Source organism: Vipera ursinii, assembly GCF_947247035.1.
Source record: "Vipera ursinii genome assembly, chromosome: 1".
Lineage (NCBI taxonomy): Eukaryota > Metazoa > Chordata > Lepidosauria > Squamata > Viperidae > Vipera > Vipera ursinii.
In genome coordinates, this window is record NC_139512.1 from 145,356,584 (window position 1) to 145,371,626 (window position 15,043).

General features: G+C 36.0%; 1 protein-coding gene across 1 annotated transcript in view; it reads right to left on the bottom strand.

The window, feature by feature from the left end:
* NEB (nebulin) overlaps nucleotides 1-15,043 on the bottom strand; it is a 196,352-nt gene that overhangs the window by 33,311 nt on the left and 147,998 nt on the right. Inside the window, exons 133-142 of the mRNA XM_083350431.1 lie at nucleotides 14,923-15,027; nucleotides 13,084-13,188; nucleotides 12,874-12,984; nucleotides 12,115-12,225; nucleotides 10,997-11,101; nucleotides 10,755-10,859; nucleotides 4,903-5,013; nucleotides 3,439-3,543; nucleotides 2,528-2,632; nucleotides 544-648 (exon numbers count right to left, since the gene is read on the bottom strand). Of these exons, the coding sequence (XP_083206557.1) occupies nucleotides 544-648; nucleotides 2,528-2,632; nucleotides 3,439-3,543; nucleotides 4,903-5,013; nucleotides 10,755-10,859; nucleotides 10,997-11,101; nucleotides 12,115-12,225; nucleotides 12,874-12,984; nucleotides 13,084-13,188; nucleotides 14,923-15,027 (1,068 nt within the window). The remainder of the gene's footprint in view (nucleotides 1-543; nucleotides 649-2,527; nucleotides 2,633-3,438; nucleotides 3,544-4,902; nucleotides 5,014-10,754; nucleotides 10,860-10,996; nucleotides 11,102-12,114; nucleotides 12,226-12,873; nucleotides 12,985-13,083; nucleotides 13,189-14,922; nucleotides 15,028-15,043) is intronic.

Consider the following 15,043-nt stretch of genomic DNA (forward strand, 5'->3'; position numbering starts at 1 on the left):
ATCTAACACACTAGAAGATATTACAAAACACCAGGTAAAGAAATCTGTTCCAGTTTGCATGCTTGGTCCAAGGAGGTTAAAAAAAAGTAACTCCATAAATTCTGCATTTGGGCATTATTATATTATATATTATATTATATTATATTGGGTATTATATAGTTTCATTTTGCATAAATTTGATATTGGAATGAAGATATTCCAATAATTCAATGATATTTTGAAATGCCCATGAAAGGATATGAAGGAGATAAAATTGAAATGAGTCCTAGAAGCCCAGCAAAAGGTGATTCTGAAAACAAAACAATGGGAATAAAATTGTATAGATGTAGTCTGAGGATGGAGAATGAGCAGAAGGGCTGGGCTTTTATCTGGCACCCATAAAACAAGCCGTGATGGTCATTTAATCAGTAAACAGAAAGATATGATCATTTCTGTTACAAAAATACCTTCAGAATATATTTATGATTTAAACTCCTAGAAACAATACAGCCACAATTCAGTGTCTCGCTGATGTTTTCTCATATCTGATTAGTAACCTCCTACCTCACTCTGCATATGTTGGGCTTCCTTAGCAGTGATATATGTAGGTGTTTCAAAGTCCAACATGGGTTTTCCTCTTTCCTTTTCATATTTTTCTTTGTATTTCACCTGTCAAGAGGTAGGCATGTGTTATCCCACAGTAGCAGATTAAAAAGACACATACAGGATGACGCATAGTTCACTCAAACCTAATCCCAGATGGGGAAAAAAATACAATTGTTGTGGTCATATAACAAGCTATGTCAAAATAAATGTATTTTTATTGATGAATGTATTAATCACATCAGTCAAGTGACTTTAACCATTGAACAAAAGCAACAGCCACAACCAATAGAATTGCACATAAGTATTTAGGCACCACTGGTTAAAAAGTATTTCAATGAAACTGTTTTAATGAATCCGTTAGTGAATAAGGCTGCATTGTTTGAAGTCAAATCGCTCTTTCTGTGAAGTTGAATGCAAAATGGAAGCAACAACTATGTCAGTTGAAACAGTTTGGACACAGTCAGCAATTTGTAATGCCTTCTTTGGCAAATAAACAGCTTTTCAAATGTTTCCTACCACTAACCGTTTACCGGTTGAGCTCCGGATGGCTCCCGACCTGCGCTCCTTCCGACGTGATCTAAAAACTTATTTATTTGAACAAGCCAGCCTGGCCTGATGGGTTTGGGGTTTTAATTACTGTTTTAACTAATTTATTGTATTCGGGCACAATTGTTTAATTTGTTTTTAACTTTTGTATTTTTGGTATTTATTGCCCTGTACACCACCCTGAGTCCTTCGGGAGAAGGGCGGTATACAAATTAAATTAAATAAAAAAATAAAAAAAATAACTGAAAACATCTATTCTTGTTTTTCCCTACTTTTCTTTATAAGAAGTATTATAGCTCAGAAATATTCTTAGGTCTCATCCCATGAACTGCGTGTTTACAATCTTTCCACAGACTTTCAATACTATTCAACTTTGATATCTGTGAAGAACACTCCAAAACCTTCATGTTTCTTCCTATAAGCACTTCATTGTTGATTATGTTTTTGTTGCCTTGCTAATTATCTAACTTACTTTCAGCTTCAGTTTAATTACTAAATATGGGACATTAGTTTTTATGATATGTGGTTCAATTCAATCTTCCTTCACCTGCACAATGTTTCTTAAGCTACTAGTTCCACCCAATGCCAATGCATAATAGATATCTTCCACTAGTGACCTAGTGGATACATTTAAAATTGTGAGATCACCTCATGGTCATTCTTATAAAGTAGTCCTCATGGAAACATGGACACTTACAAAACATCTTATGTAGCTGTCCTCATGATGTTGTCTATCACATAGCTTACATTTAGCATTCTCTTGGGCAACTCACATTTTCAAACCAAGTACTATTCTACAGCCTTTCTCTATTTGTATTTTCTAAGCACATGTTTGGGGAGTGTAATCCAAAAATATCTTGGAAATAAATCTGATGCTTAAGGCTATGGTTTGCTTTACATTACATTAATAAAATCAGGTGGACATGGAGCCTGCTGGAAGTGTTTGTTTGTTTAGTTATTTCTTTATTAAATTTAGGCACTGTCCATTTCACTGCAGTTATCTAAATGATTCTGGGCCCAGTGTTACTAGGCACTTTGGTATCCCATATTAGAAGTCCAGAAATAACTGGCTGGATGCACATATATTATTTAGGTTCTGGCTTATTAAGAATACAGAAGGATTATATTGCCTACAATAAAACCTGAGTCATATCTATGGCCTATTATGAGGAAAAAATTCCAGGATTTCAGTTTAAACTAAATCACAGGTAGGGTTTCCAGATTAGTTTCCAATTCCTATTGGCAAGAAGAGCCAAACATACCAAATATACACTTGCATACTTAATATGTCAAAAGACTATAGAACTTTGACATGCTTTGGATGAGAATACAGATATGGTGGCATGTGGCAGTTGTATTATAAATATAAGTAGTGTGAAACACTTAACTGACTTACTATGCTCTGAAGTTCTGAAGCCTCCTTTAGATGGAGCTGTTCGAGGTTATCTGGAACCACGTGGTAGTGACCTTTATTCCTCTCGTATTGCTTCTTGTACTGGTACTAAAGGGAAGGCGTCAAAAACCACCTCAATAGTTAAAAAAAGGTCCTAACCAGAGCAGCTTTTCTAGATCACCTTACCCAAACATGTCTCAAATGAGACATCAGAAATGAAATGTAAAAGAAATATATAAAAGAGAAGAAGAAAGAAAAATATAAGGCAAAAAGGGACAAAATTACAAAACAGGAACAAAAAAAGAAGAAAGAACCAAAGAAATATGATGCAGTGAATAAGTGATGCTGTTAAAATGGAACGATGCCCCTTGGTTTTCACTTACAAATATAAAATGGGATTAGCTGACAGTACTCAAGGGTGATTTAGTTCAGCATTTTGTGTCACAAAATGGCTGACTAGATGCATCGACCAAATCCGCAAGCAGAATTTATTATAAAAGTTTAGGGGGGGAAAACAGATTAAGACTGAAATGGTTTTAAAAGTTAAAGAATTATTGTTTCAAAATAGTAGTTGTGAGTTTAAAAAAAGAAATAAAAAGTTAATAAAATAATACTTGTTAGTAAAAATATGAGTTATAAAAGTAAAAAAGCTATTAAAATTTAGTTAGGTATTTAATGTTATTAGTGGTTCTGTTTTAAAAGTAATAGAAAAAGTTTTGAAGACTTGAGGTATTAATGTTGCTAGTCAACATGGGGGATTGTCATCAGGCAGGAGGTAAGAGATCACTACCAGGTGATTTCCTAGGAACAGTCAAGGAGGAAGAAAGATGTTGCAGAGGTTGTTAGCAGGTATTATCTTAGAAAGGTGTGAAAAGGTTAAACTGAATGTATCGCATTTTAGCTAACAGGCTTACAGTGCTGGCAAGGTGGCTGGTGTTCAAAATGTGATTCATCGCAAGAGATTCAGACATATCAGTTACTGGCTTGTGAAGTTTCTTCAGATCTGCCTTATATTTAACCTGTTCATAAAACAAAGGAAAACGTCAGCAGCCTTGTCACAGAAATACAGGCTTATAAATGCCGTACTAGAGTTTGTGCTGACATGCAATGAACTACTGCTGATCCTTAATTCACCAGTGGCCAAACGCTTTTTCTCTAAGACAACCCAAGTTTTTGGAAATGCTTCTGGAACCTTCCAAAATGCCAATCTATATTTTCATTCACATGGAAAAATACTGGACACTTGGGATTGGCAGGGAAGCTTTCAGATCGGCACAATTCAAAGCTTTTTCATTCCAAAAAGAGATTAATCCCACTAACTGCAATCATGTTCATTCATGCCTACAGCAACAAGGGGAAAATATTTTGAAAGCAAAAAAAAAAAAGAAGAATGGGAAGGAGCCCTACTTACTCCACCTTACTCCACTTTATAGGCTGACAATAGGGATTATAATTGTCCCAAGAAGGCTAGTAAAAAGTAAGGAGAAGAAAAGGCTTAGTGGGAATAGAAGCTGGGTATAAAACTAATTCAACGGTATCAATTTGCAACACAGACTTCAGGTTTAAAGGAAATGGAGAATGTGAGGGGGAGAATAAGTTACAGAAAGCGCTTTTTTGTATTCTGACTTTACTGCAGGCATGTCAATCTCGCGATGTCACGTGACATCGCACGATGTATTGCAACTTTTCCCCCATTGCCGGCAATGGGGTGGGCCCAGCTTCATATGATGCATCCGGCCCATGGGCCGGCAGTTAGACATGCCTGCTTTACTGTAACTATGATGTGGAGCAATATACATGACTTATGACCACAAGGGAGCCCAAAATTTCTGTTGTTAAGCAAGACAGTTGTTAAGAAAGTTTTGCCTCGTTTTAAAAGCTTTCTTATCACAGATGTTAAGTGAATGGCTGCAGTTAAGTTAGTAACATGGTTGTTAAATGAATCTGGCTTTTCCATTGACTTTGCTTGTCAGAAAGCCGCAAAGGGGGGGGGGGGTTGGACTAGATGACCTACAAGGGTGATCGCATGACCCCGGGACATTGCAACCATCATAAATACATGCCAGGCGCTTGGATTTTTGTTATGAGACACAGGGATGTTGCAGCGGTCATGTGAAAAATGGTCATAAGTCATTTTCTTTTCAGCGCTATTGTAACTTCAGATGAATGGGTTGTTAAGTAAATGAATGGGTTGTTAAGTTGAGGTCTACCTGTATTGCTGGAATTTTTAAACTGTTTTCACCTGCGCTCAGTCTGTTTATTTCTTTTATTTTCCCTGTAAATACTACAAGGTTCTAGGTAACCTCTCTCAAAGGAACTTAGATCTGGCATCTAGGTTCTCCTCACCATTCAAAGAAAAGCTAATGAACCAGACATACCTCACTTGCAATGTGGTGAGCATCTTTCAAGGTCTTGTAGATCTTGCTCTCCTTCAGATCGTATTGAGGTTTCTTTCCCTTCTCTTTATCGAATTTTTCTTTGTATTTGATCTGAGGCCGGGAAAACAGATTTTTTTTAACAAAGGGTCCTGAACTTTAACATTTCTGACACCAAGAAAGGGAGAAGAGAAAACACCTATCCACAATCAGGTGGTCAAAAGAAATCTGATTGCAAGCAAGCAGATCAAAAGATGCATCGCAGAGGAGCTACTTCAAAACCAAAGAGACCACTGGAAACATCAAGATTTTTTTCAGTAGTAAGATGGATACATGTTACATTTCAGAGGGCAACATTTCTTCTTTCATTCAGTGGTTTATTTCAGCTCCACATGTCAAAATATATTGAATTTATCCATTGCAATATATATATAAATATATATATATGTGTGTAAATTTTAGATTGCTAACAAAGAATTAAAGGGAGACTGATATGTATTTCAAACTTATTTGTTTTCATCAGTCAGCCATACCCTTCTGAGATTCGAACCTGGGCTGATTGCACATTAGGCAGTTGTTTTAACCTCTAGGCCGCAAGCTCTATCTCACTTTGTTAGCTGATTAGCTAATTCTTTGTTAGCAATCTAAAATTTACACAAATATGAGCTGTCACTGGTGTGACTACTGCCTGTCGATGGCCTTCGGTTAGGCTGAAACAGGAAATAAAGATTTGTCCCATGTTTGGGGCCTAGCAAGGTAATCTAAATAGTTAACAAGCATTTACACATATCTCCCTTGCTTCTCAGCTAACAAAGTGAGATAGAGCTTGCGTCCTAGAAGTTAAAACAACTGGCTAATGTGCAATCAGCCCAGGTTCAAATCTCAGAAGGGTATGGCTGACTGATGAAAACAAATAAGTTTGAAATGCATATCAGTCCCCCTTTAATTCTTAATATATATGTGTGTGTGTGTGTGTGTGTGTGTGTGTGTGTGTACAAGACGCTTGAGAAAGTGAGATGAAGCACAACTTCCTTTGTGTTCTTATAACAAGGGTGTTCCCCAATCTCCAGTTGAGTGGCACAATATTCCATATATCTCTTCACTTCCAGAAAGCATCGCTATTGGAATGAAGCAAGTAGCAATCTGGCATAAGTTCAGGCCTCAGAAAAGGAAAGGTGGCATTATATAATTCTGTTACTCTACCACCGCATCCCACAAAGGCATGATAAAGGGCAAATAAACTTGTAGAATCCATGGTGCTGTCTGTGCATCCTCAGTGCTAAAAGGGAGAGGGGTTTGCTCTCTGTTTATGTACATTAGCTTGTTTTATCAGTGTTTCCCTTCTAGTACTGAAGGTACTACCTAGTTGGGTAATGAAACGTCTGCAAGCAAACAACCAAGCTCAGAGAGCACCAAATATTCTCTTCTATTGGTAGAGCTAGACTTTGAAAGTATTTATATCTTGGTTTTTCTCTAAGAATGTCAAAGAGCATTTTGCAACAGATTGTGACGATGACATAAGATAATGACTTTCCCAAGATTTCTCCTATGGAAGCTCACTATTTACCACCTACCCTACTAATCATAAAGAAAGTTTGCACCGAGTGTAGCTTATTTCCCAAGTTATTGTTTTTAAGAAAAGCGATGGCCTTTTTAAAGAGTTTTTAAAAGCCACTGAGAATAAAAATTCTGCCGGATGCTTTTTCTTATTTAAAACAATCTATCTGAACCCACTGATGGATAGTCTGCTTCTAATCATGTAAATAATTCAGCCAGCTTGCTTTCATTCCAATGTAATTATATCCAACTCAGCCTTTTTTTTTTAGTGGAACTTGCACATTGTATTTATATTACATAATAATACTGTAACTTTCTAGACAAACAGGGTTCTTAATTCCTAAAGGTTTTAGGACTATTACTAAACAACTTTATAAAAGAGAGAAAATATATTAGCTGTTTAGTAGACAATAAGTCACAAGTTATAAAAATAATGGCATTATCCGGCCACAACTAAGGGCATTTTCAGTTTATTTAGACTGTAATTAGAGTGTAAACATAAAGTAAATGGACAATACGCTTAAAAGATGGATGTAACTCTGTCTGGGAGAGCTGATCGACATAACTGATGAAAGGAATTGATCATGCTAGAAAGCAACACACATCACTGTAAAAAAGTAAAATCAGGCTATCATCAGAAAAACCGAAGATGCCATAGTGCACTTTCAACTCACATTCCATGGGTTTTTTTATTTTTAAAATGTGGATATCCATGCAATTCTGTATCCATCATGCTGGATAGTTTCAGTTTTAAAACCAGATCGATAAAAAAACAAGTGCTGGTGACATTCAGTTAATGTCCTTCTGGTTATATACAGAATCACATGGGAACTGATGCATTTGTAAGGAACAATGACATTTTCACAACGACAGATTTGACACGTGACCAAGGAAAACCTTTAGCTACATCAGTGTTATGAAAGTGGACTTAGGCAAAGGATTTCCAATTTTACTGGCAAATGGACAACACTGGATACAAACCATCAACAACAATAATAACAAAATAAGAAATGACATGCAGATTAACCATAACAGCGACGGAATTGGTGACATGATAGACAGTACAGATGACATGATAGACAGTATACATGACAAATAATCCTTTAAAAGATTATTAATCCTTTAAAAGATTATTTGTTGAAATTCTGCACAGCCAGAAATATAGAAACATCCACACAAACAAATGAGGTATCATATGAACATCTATAAATGTGAAAAAAGTGTATTCATTTTTTTTCCCAAGAAAAGATTACTTAGTCCCATTCACTTTCCAAGAGTCAAAAGTTGCTGTTTCTTCAATACAGTAAGAGACTAAATAGAACAGCTTAATAAGTGGAAGAGTCTATTATTACAAAGACAAGACGGCTTATCAACTTTCAGTACAAAGAACTGATTTTTGTCACAAGCACAGAAGGATGTTTGCGACTACATGCAACATAAAGAAAGAAAAGTAAGACAGGAAACGTTTCCCTTTTTTCCTTATGTCCAAAAGTCCTCTCCAATTTATGTCCTTCCTAAGGTTTAGGCCTACAGTTCCCATCATCCTTCACCACTGGCCATGCTAACTGGGGCTGACGGTACTTGGAAGCCACCTCTATGGAAGGAGACAATTTGAAGAAGGCAGATAGTAAGAGAGTCTTTCTTAAGAGGGAGTGGGAAAAATAAACAGGAAACACTTGACATCAAATAGCAGCAATTAGAAATTAATCAAGATCTAGTTCTGGCTTAATTCTCCAGAAGCCTTTTTTCAAAACTCAATGTTTTGTTTTGCCTGGTTCAAGACAATAAGCTTAGATCACTATTGGGAATGTTTGCTCATTGTCTCAGTTCTTCCTCCATAGTACATACCACTGGGAATCAAGGCAGATGTTTTACTGTGTGTGTTTTAGTGGAAGCACAACATTCATTATACCAGGCTTGCATTGTAAATGCACTAACGTTATCTTCTAAAATTATTAGATTTGAACAAATAATTTATCTCCATTTCAACTCTGGACTCTCAGGAGCAATTTTACATAAGAAAGAAAAGGGAGATTTAAAAAAAATATTAAAATTCGTGATCCAGGCTCAATTTTATGTGCCAAGAACATTTTGCAAAATTCATAAAATGGAAAAGCTAAAAGGACAAGCACTCAAATCCTTCTTACATGACTACTTAGGGTGTTAGCTTTTTTAAAATGCCTCATCATGGGTGTATCATACGATGCTGCCCCATGGCCCCTCAAGTATCCTGTAATGTATTTCACCTACAAAGCATAGCAAGATAGCAAGATTAGAATAGCCAACCTCCAATGACACAAAGCAAAGAGCTAAGACAGAAATGCAGGCATCATCCATTCCTTCTCTTGATGGAGATGTCTCATGGAAGCAGCATGATTTGGAAGCTCACCAACTGCACTTGTTCAAAGTTGGATGGAGGACAAACAGGTTGATGTTAATTAGTAACAACACTATAAGATAAGGTACCAAATGATGGAAAATAAATCATTTCTACAAGCAGTAAAGCACAGTTTCAGCAGTGATTTGCAAAGTAGAAATATCCAAGTGTACTAAAAAATGAGTATAACTATGTAGGTCTTCCAAGCAAATATGTCAGAAATCCCAAATGGGGAATGGCAATAAGACAAATGCATTAAAATATTTATTGCAGAAGAAAAAAATGTGGAGCTGATAGCGATGTCTTTAAAGTAGATGGCATAGGAAATTTACTTAACAGAAAGTTGGAAGTGTAATAGTTGCCTCTGAATGGAGTACACAGCATGTTTATGGGTCATTTAGTCACCGAGAATATAAAACACAGTTGACAACAAATGAATAGCAAAAGATGCAAATGGTCGAGGACATCGCCTGCGGAGTAGCTTGGATGCCTTGGAAGGTTAGTTGTTGTTTTGAAGGAGCTGCCTGAATTCTTGGTGAATTCAAACCTTTTCTAATACCTGAACCAGCCTGTTGATTCTAACACAAGTTCCTCAGCCAGCATGCTGATGGAGGACTTGTGCCAGTTGAAGTCCAGACCTCTTTAAATTGCCAAGGTTGACAAACACCGATCTAAATAGTTTCCTATTTATCTTGCCTTATTTCCATCCAGTTTTTTCCCTCTCTGTTACTTCTTTCCTTCCCACCTATTACTTCTCCCTCCTTCTGTCTATCTCATTTTTTTCTCCTTCTTTTTCATTATTTCTGCTAGTATGAGAAAGAAAAAAAAGTATTTGTGTGAATCTGCCTATGTATGACTGTATTTCTAACCAATTCATTAATACTGTATTTTCCGGCGTATAAGACGACTTTTTAACCCATGAAAATCTTCTCAAAAGTTGGGGGTCGTCTTATACGCCGGGTTGTTTTATACGCTGGAAAATACGGTATATTTAAATGGAAAATCTATTTTATGAGTGGGTATTTGCTGGCTATTCATTTTAATTAGGTAATATTCATTTCTTTTGATCTGGACTCTGCCTCTCTTAGATTATAGCTTCTAAAAGGTGTGTAAATATACACACAAACATATATGTATGTGTTTATGTGTGTATGTATTTGCATACACAAACATATTTGATAATAAGGGGATTTGCCATTATGCTTTATTTTTTTATATTTTCTTCCCATTTCTAGAAAGTTATCTCAAATTCAGGAATGTGGGATGACTCTGGTACTTTCTGGAACAACAGTCATATGAAAACCATAAATGAGAGCTTTCTAAAAGGCAATAATATTTTATCAATAAAAATAACCTCATAACTTCATATTTACTTCTGCAGGATGTCCTTCTCTTCCAATTAGCTTTATGGGCAAACTTGAAGCTGGAAACCTACCCTTTGCTCAATGTTTTGTTTAAAAATGGACTGCAAATTTAAAATTGGATGTCTTCCCAAAATGAATGCTGAAGTACCTTTACTCTACCATTAAGTACATATGCATCTGAACAGGAACAATTCATTTTAAATAATTCACTTTAAAGGTAAAATCATCACTGAGCTATTCAAGCCTTCTGAAACTAGAATCCAGATTTCTTCTGTATGTTCCATGTTACTCTTTGGGAGCACAGACTAAGCCTAGGATTAATCAAAGATTAAGGGTGGCCCATGCATGCCCACAATGTCTACAACACCGAGCTAACCTTTTGATGTATGAAAAGCTGAGTTTACATGCTGTACATAGTGACAGGATTCTTTAGCCCATGAAAACCCCAGAATCAGCTCTACTGATTGTATTACTTTAGGTGTCAACATTACTTCCAAGAGAGTGTGGGAAATTCTGTACTCCTATCGTTGTAAATTATTTGTTTTGATTGATCATACCTGGCTGGTCAGTTTGGACACTTCTTTGGCAAGTTCAATGTCTGGACGTCCAAGCATGGTGACTCCTACTCCAGCATCTCCACGGCCTTTGGCTTTGTATTCAATCTGAGATCAAGACAGACATTTGAAAAACTAATCAAATGTATGCTGCATTCGTACATACCAAAATAAAAAGCAATTTTACTTATACGAATATCAAACAAGCAACAAGTTACAAAGTGGTTGCATTGATTTGCACTCACATCGCTGACTAAATGGGAGACTTGTGTGGCCTTCATAATATCTGGTCGATCTGCCATAGTGCTGGTATAATGGAGCTGTGATTTGGCATCTTTTTTATATTCGATCTACAGTAGGAAAAAAGAAGAAGGAGATAAATGATCAACACGTCGTTCTTTTTTCACTAGCCAATTGGTTTGCTCTGGGCAGGATAAAATGACCATTTATATAATGAATGCTTAGCAAAAGGAAGAATGGGGAAATGGAGAGGGGAGATGTGAATGTAGTCATCATGCGTATGTAGTCATCATGCGTATGGAGACCTTTACATCCAACCCAAATCAATAAGGGTGAAGATTTTGTGAGACATGATTGCATCTGCTTTGTGGTTTTTTGTTTTTGTTTTTGTTCCAACAGCCATATGCTTCTGCCAAAGGAAGAAGAGTGATGCTGTAGGAAAAGTCATTGGAGAGAGGCAATTCTTGCTTTCATACAACATATCTCAGGAGACTTCACAATTGAAGCCCCTTTTCTTACATATGAAAACTATGCATTTCCTTTGGATGAGCACTTTGACTCTGCTCAGCACAACCTCCCAGAATGTTTAGAAAGCAGAGCCAATAGTCGAATATTGGGAAATTCAGCTCTGGTTCAGTATGATGTAATGGCCAGTGTTTAGGAAGGCTTCCTGGATAGGATAAAGGCCAGAAGTATAACTAACTTTTGAAACATAAACTAGGCTTTTCATCTGCAGAATATAATTTATGCTTTAAAATGGAATTAAAAAAAGAAACTCAAAGTAGGTTGAAAGAAGGTGTTTTTTTCTTTACATATATCAGTATACCTAAAATTGTTAGGGCAGTGTATATTTTAAAAGCCATTCCATTCATGTCCAAATCTTTCTTTAAAATGTTAAAACACTTATTTTCAAAATAATTATATGGGGCATTAAGCACTTTGGAATTAAACAAACCTTTCCAGGAAGTGAGAAATCAAATTATCTCCAATAAAGAAGAATATTTGGAGCTCAGAGTTGAAATGAAGTGTCCCTGATGGTCTCTGAGCTTGCTTGTTTTCTTGCAGATGTTTCATTATCCAAACTATAACATTTGCTAAGGAAGAAAGTGCAGAAATAACTTACGGTACTCTGTTTCTTTGCCACATCCATGGCGTGCTTCACATCAGGAGGTTCCACCATGATTGAATAATCTGACTTGCCTTTTTCTTTTTGAAATCTCTTTTTATAGTTTGTCTGTTTGGGATAGAAAGTTTTACCTGTTATCCTCTACTGAATATTTGTTGATGTTTAGAATAGGAAAGACAGATTAAAAACACTGCTATCTGGAAAAAAAGGATGTGTGAGTGTGTTCTTGTAAGATAATAGGTTGTATCTCTTTAGTTCTGCTGTAATTTTCATTTATGTTCTCTAAACTTTTGCATTGTTGATTGGATTCAAAGGGCAGCCATATTACTGAATTGACTGACAATAATAAAGTCAATACCATCAATTATACATGCAACACATCTGTTCGTAATTCCTAGTCATACTGTGATTTGATTATCTTCTCACCCTCATGCGTATCTTCTTACTCATTGTTCAAGCTACTTAAAATGCTGTCATTGTGTTCATAATCAAGTTTGTAAATCATGGAAGTTCAAATGAGAGGAACACTTTCTAGGTTTTTCAACAATTGCAAGTACATATCCCACAACATGTTAAGCCTTTGTAGATTCTGAATATCTGAATAGCAGAAAGGACAACAGAACTGATGATAAAGAATAACCCTTCAGAAAACACTAAGTTATAATTTACGGTAGAGAAAATACAGCTTTACTAACAAACATACCAAAGGTGAAAGACCATATGCAATGTGAATAAAGTGATGTAAAAGTAGCCTACCTCACTAACATGACTGGTGACTTTTTTGACATGAATAGTATCCCGTGTTTCTGACAATTTTGTGAAAGAACCATGGGGGAGGTGTTTCTTCACATGTTCTTTGTATTTGTTCTGTTTTCAAAAGACAAGCAAAATGTTTCAGAAATCACTTTAGGAAGAAGATATTCTGGAGCCAGACAATTGCAAAATAAAAAATAAAATAAAAATTACCTCAGACACAAGAGAGCTAACCATCTTGGCAAGAAGGATCTGGGGAGTGTCTGGAACAGGATGGATGCTTCCTCGTTCCTTGTTGTGCTTCTCTTTATATTTTAACTGACGAGTTAAAAAAAAGGGAAACATGTTTTCAAGCAACAGTCATCAACAGGATTCCACAAATGAGACTGCCAACAGTGAGCATGTTGTTTTTTTCTCTTAGCTATTAAAAAACCAGGATAGAGAAATCTTATACTGAAGCTTAGGCAACCTTTGTTTAAACATGATGAGGGCTTTTATCTAGACCAGGGTTCCCCAAAGTGGTCAATAATGAGCCCCAAGGATGATGGGACTATTCAAGGTACAAATGGCTGGGCGTCAAAAGGGAATCAACAAATATCTGGAGGTCAACAAGTGTTCAATAAAAGATGTTAAGTTCAATAGGGGTCAAATAATCTTTTGGGGACACTATAGAACTTATGTCAGTCCTGAAGATGAGGTGGCCAGCAGTGAAACAGTATTAACTAGGATTATATGGCCAGCCAGAGAGAGGACTTGAGCCCTCTCTATTATTATTATTATGGGTGGGTAATCTACAGTTAGATTCATAGCCTACGACTGGTAGAAACTTAATGATTCGGTTCCTAACCAAGGACCTAAGAATTATTAAAGTAGCATCAAGGAATATAGGCAGTCCCAAGCAGGACTGCCTATATTTATTATTGTTTGTTACATGTTGAATTTTTGCCTTCAGGCAAAGCTTGTTGGCAAAGCTTGTTCTTGAGCCACTAAAATAAAATCTTCAGTTTGTTTTTTAAATTGTCCTGATCTAACAAACTTTATGTGGAGTTTTTATCAGCATTTTCTTCTATATCCTTCAAGTATCGACCATGCATTGGCTTGTTTATCCAATTAACAAATCAATTTTCAATTTTTTTCCTATATTCAGTCTTCATCTTTGTTATTTTCAAGAGCTTTATTTGATTGACTTCTTTCAGCAAGGGTTCTTGGCTTTTCTTAATGTAGTTCATTCAGGCATTGTTTTTCTTCTTTCTCAATTTGTTTGACTAATAGGAATCCTCTGCCCCCATCAGTTCTTGGCAACTACAGTTTTTCGGAACAAAACTTGGTGCTTTGTCATTAGTTTTCTTGTCTTCTGATCCAAGTTATCCATCTGGGTTCAGTCAACTATACCTGTTGCATATCTAATAACAAGGACTGGCTTGGTATTAATTGCTTTAATGACGTTTCCACCACTTGGTTTTGATTTCAATTTTTTTTGGAAATAATTTGATATTAATATTTGATATTATTATTTATAGTACTATCATTTATTTATTATATTTATATTAACTAAAGTAGTATTTATTAAATTATTTCTATACAATAAATATCTGGGGGGTCAATGAGCAATCCAAAACTTCATGAAGGGATCAATTAATTGAAGAGTTGGGGACACCTGTCCTTGACTGAAGTTGAAAAACTGACTGGCTTGCTTACTAGAGTTGAGCTCAATCTTGGTTACTTGGAACTTACTAAGAATTTAGCACCACAGTAACAGAGGGAAATGGGAAGTACAAATTAGAATTGGCTACGCAAACTAACACCAGCAATCCCCATAAATCATGGCAGATGCCTGCTTCCATTTTTATTGTTATTAGTAGACATGAACTTTTTGTATACGGTGCTTAAGACAATTTTTCTTCCAATTGGATTTGAATGTGAGCTAAAATCCTATTTACAAACCATAATTTGTAAATAATGCAAACACATTTGACTATATTTGTGTTTTGTTTAACAAGAATTGTCAAAAGTGATCAAAGTTGCCATACAAAAGGTTTTAAAAATACTCACATCACTTGCCAAGATCGCATTCTGCAATGCCAACACTGTGTTTTTGTCATCTGTTACAGACAACTTGCATCCTTTGAGATATTCTCGGTCAAGCTTGTATTCATACTGCAAAGAAAGAAGT